This window comes from Mustela lutreola, chromosome X (genome assembly GCF_030435805.1).
Source record: "Mustela lutreola isolate mMusLut2 chromosome X, mMusLut2.pri, whole genome shotgun sequence".
In the NCBI taxonomy this organism is placed as follows: Eukaryota; Metazoa; Chordata; class Mammalia; order Carnivora; family Mustelidae; genus Mustela; species Mustela lutreola.
The window spans coordinates 33037646-33041519 of record NC_081308.1 but is presented as its reverse complement, the minus strand read 5'-3'; the positions used below and the strand labels follow the sequence as shown (position 1 = coordinate 33041519).

The 3874-nt window shown below is 48.5% G+C and overlaps 1 protein-coding gene across 1 annotated transcript; it reads right to left on the bottom strand.

Moving 5' to 3' along the window:
• Nucleotides 1–2355: 2355 nt before the first annotated feature.
• Nucleotides 2356–3257, bottom strand: LOC131821301 (ferritin heavy chain-like). Its single transcript, XM_059157308.1, has one exon. It carries the CDS (start codon nucleotides 3038–3040, stop codon nucleotides 2489–2491), a length of 552 nt encoding a protein of 183 aa, XP_059013291.1. The 5' UTR covers nucleotides 3041–3257; the 3' UTR covers nucleotides 2356–2488.
• Between the last annotated feature and the right edge of the window lie 617 nt (nucleotides 3258–3874).

Here is a 3874-nt window from a genome sequence, read left to right as displayed (position 1 = left end):
CAATCTGCAAGCTTTAAAGAGGCTAAGCTAGCCATGTGTCCTTGATAAGGCATGCAAAATCTAAATTTTAACCTTCATCTATGTAACCAGCCTGGTACAGAAGAAACATGTTCTGAGTATTCTTCCTGGGCAAGGACAACCTTAGCATTTATACGGGTACAGATTTCATTTGGTCAAATACTGTGGACAGAAAAAGAAGCTGAGTTGTTGAAGAGAAACACAAAAAAATCCATGGAGAAGCAGCGCTGTCATTTCCTTGGGAAATGTTTTTACTGAGAAATAATTTTTCTACCCAGAAAACAGAAAGAAAGGGAAAAAAAAAAAAAACAGATTCAGCATTTCCTCCAGGAATCTTTTTTTTTCCCCCTTTAAACTAGGAAGTAGGGGTGCCTGGTGGCTCAGTTAGTTGAGTGTCTGCCTTAGGCTCGGGTCATGGTCCCGGCATCCTGGGATTGAGTCCTGCATCAGGCTCCCTGCTCGGTGGGGAGCCTGCTTCTCCTCTACCATGCCCCCACCTTGCTTGTGCTCTCTGGCTCTCTCTCTGTCAAATAAATAGACAAAAATCTTTAAATACATAAAAAATAAAACTGGGAAGTAATTTCCTTCTAATAGCCATGAGGACAAGGTAATAGGCTAACTGCTCTCTACATCTTGAAAGGAGCAACCTGAAACCACACTTACACCAGGAACAGGCTGATTTGGGGACACTGGGGATGGGCACACACGGTCACAGTCTGGAAGAGATAATGGTCAGGGTGGGGCCAGCAGCCCTCTGGGGGTTGGAACACCTCAACCCATCCTCTAACCGTAGCTGCCTGGGCATGAGGTTGACTGTGCCACGCTCTCTCCACACTCTTTCTTGGGAGCTTATCCAGGCCCATGACCTCAACACCGTCTGGGACTGATGTCTCTCGTATGTTTATTTCCAACCTGACATCCCACCTGAGCTCCAGATTCATTTTTCTGACCCCCTGCCTGGCAGTGCCCCTGGCATATCTAATAGGCATCTCCAGATTTTACATGACATGCTTTCCCCTCCCCGCATGTCCCCCAGCAAACATCCTTCAGTTAATAACTAGCATCACCGTCAACTCAGGGGTTCGAGTGCAAACACCAGGGCCTGGATTATTTTCCTTATTTCTCATTCTTCACCTGCGGTCCATGAGCAAATCTTGTTGATTCACCCAAATCCGACTAGAATTTGTGTCTGTCACGTTTTCTGTAGCTTTCGGTCCAGCTCAGCCACCGAGGTCTCTCACTGGATCTGCTGCAGGCTCTCCTGATTGGCCTCCCAGCTTCAGCTCTTGCCCACTGGCTGCATTCGACGAAGCAGCCAGACTCACTGGCTTAACATTCGGGGGAATTTATTCTACTTCATGTTCAGTATCACAAATTTGAGCTTCAACCCTGACCTTGCATTTTTCAGCCATTCTAATAACGGAGTTTGGGGTTTTGTATACTCCTGCTACGTTAATAGAAGAAAGGGTACAATTGAAGGAGAACTTTGTATTTGGATATTTTGTAAGGGCAGTATGCATGTCTAAAATGGTGACCTATCAAGTCACTCCCCTGTCTATGGGAAGCCAGCCTAAGTGTCAGTTACACGTTTACTATTGCCCAGGGCAAGCTTGTCAAAGAAATATTGTGTCATTCCTGTTTCTAAGATCCCAGTGTTGCTATCCAGAAGAAACAATTGTTAACACTTGTGTATTTTAATAAACTAACAGTTTTCAAGTAAAGTTGACTCCCTTTAATACCAGCCTAATCCCATTCTTCACTTTTTCCATAGGGACAATCACCGTTGTAAATTGTAGACCATGTTCTTTATGCTTTAAAAAAAATTAAAAAAAAATTTTTTTTTAAAGATTTTATTTATCCGTTTGACAGAGATCACAAGTAGGCACAGAGGCAAGCAGAGAGAGGGGGAAGCAGGCTCCTACCCAGCAGACAGTCTGATGCGGGGCTCAATCCCAGGACCCTGGGATCACGACCTGAGCGGAAGGCAGAGGCTTTAACCCGTTGAGCCACCCAGGTGACCCCCTTTTATACCTTTACCATACATATTCACCCACTAACAACCAGGGCCCCAGACCACCCACCTCCGTGCACCACCCCTTTGCCCCCACATCATTTATAAAGGCAAGACTGATTTGTGTTTTCCAGGGTCCTATGTAATATCTTCTCCCTCCACCTCCCAAGATCCCGAGATGCATGTGGATGGACTTAGGGGGATGCAAGGACTCCTGGATTCCTGTTTTAAAACCTAAAAGGTGAAAGATTTGCATGCAAATCAACCAGAGACTCTTTTTTTTTTTTTTTTAATTTAGGAGCCAAATAAATTTATTGAAACCAAACAACTTTTTTATGGCAAAACTGGAAAGAAAGAATTGGAACCTTTTGCAGAAGCAATACTGCAATAAGCATGCTCGGCATGGTGATCAGGCCAAGTCACCATGCGGCCTGGGGCTATGGGGAAAACAGTCCCAACTCAGTACTTTTTGTCGCTGTGGCCCAGGGTGAGCTTGTCAAACAGGTACTCTGCCACGCCGGCTTCGGGGGCCCCCATCTTGCGCAGGCTGGTGACATAGCCCCCCAGCTCTTTGAGGGCCTCGACTTGCTGGTGCAGGTAGTGGCTCTCCAGGAAGTCGCACAGCTGGGCGTCGTTCTTGTCGGTGGCCAGCTGGTGCAGGTCGAGCAGGCTCTGGTTCACGCTCTTCTCCAGGTGCAGGGCGCTCTCCATGGCCTTCAGGCCGCCCTCCCAGTCGTCGCGGTCCGGCTTCTTGATGTCGCGGAGGCGGAGGCGGCCCCCGCGCTGGTTCTGCAGCTCCATCAGCTTCTCGGCGTGCTGGGTCTCCTTGCGGGAGCGGCGCATGAAGAAGCGGGCGAAGTGCTTCAAGGCCACGTCGTCGCGGTCGAAGTAGAAGGCCATGGACAGGTACACGTAGGAGGCGTAGAGCTCCAGGCTGATCTGGCTGTTGACGGCGGCCTCGCAGTCGGGGTGGTAGTTCTGGCGCACTTGGGAGAGCAGCGGGGTGGCCATGGCTGGCGGCCCGGGCACCAGGGCGAAGGCGAAGGTGGGGCGGAGGCGAGGGCTGCGCGGCGGGCGGCGGCGGGGCCGAGGGCGGTGGTGGCCTCGGAGATTTCCCAGCTTGAGCGGCAAGGGAGGCCAGAGGCAGAAGCAGTGGCGGTTTGAGACTTCAGGGAAGTGTCCGTTGGGATGTTGGGCGAGCCCTGGGATCGGACCGGAAATGGGGTCCAGGGAAGGGGGGGGGCAAGCTTCCGTTTGGGGATAGGGGGTAGGGGAGGGCCACAAGGGCAATGTTCTAGGTTCTGCTGAAGCTTGATGAGTCAGGGCAACCCTGTGCTGTGTACCTGGTGTTTTTAATTTTGGGATAATGTGTGTGTTTTCCAAGTACATTCCTTCTTGCAGCCTGTTTTTATGAAACCATTGTCTCCCAAAATTCTGAGAATGTGAATTTGAATTTTCAGTAAATATCTCTTCTGTTTCCTGTAAGATATAAATATAAGTATTTCTGCTTATCATCTTCTCTTTGACTTTCCTGAAATACTTAAAACTGCACGTTCATATTTAGTAATGAAGGATTCATTTGATTAGCTTAGGTAATTAGCATGGATCTGATTTATAGTTGTGACGTTCATTTCACTAATAGGGTTCTCCTCTGAATGGGGAGGATGGAATATATCAATTAAGGAGTGGTTTTCTCCTTTGGAAGTACATGTCATGGGGCTTGCAACTAGGAAAGGTACCATCCCCAAAGCCAAAAGCATGGCATTTCTCTGACACTGAAAGACTTCAGTGGATCTCTCTTCTAGGTTGATGTGTTTTGTTTCATTTCTCTTCTGCTTTGAAGGT

Excerpts from the sequence above, each read along its gene's own strand:
- LOC131821301 (XM_059157308.1), bottom strand. The coding sequence starts at position 3,040 with ATGGCCACCCCGCTGCTCTCCCAAGTGCGCCAGAACTACCACCCCGAC.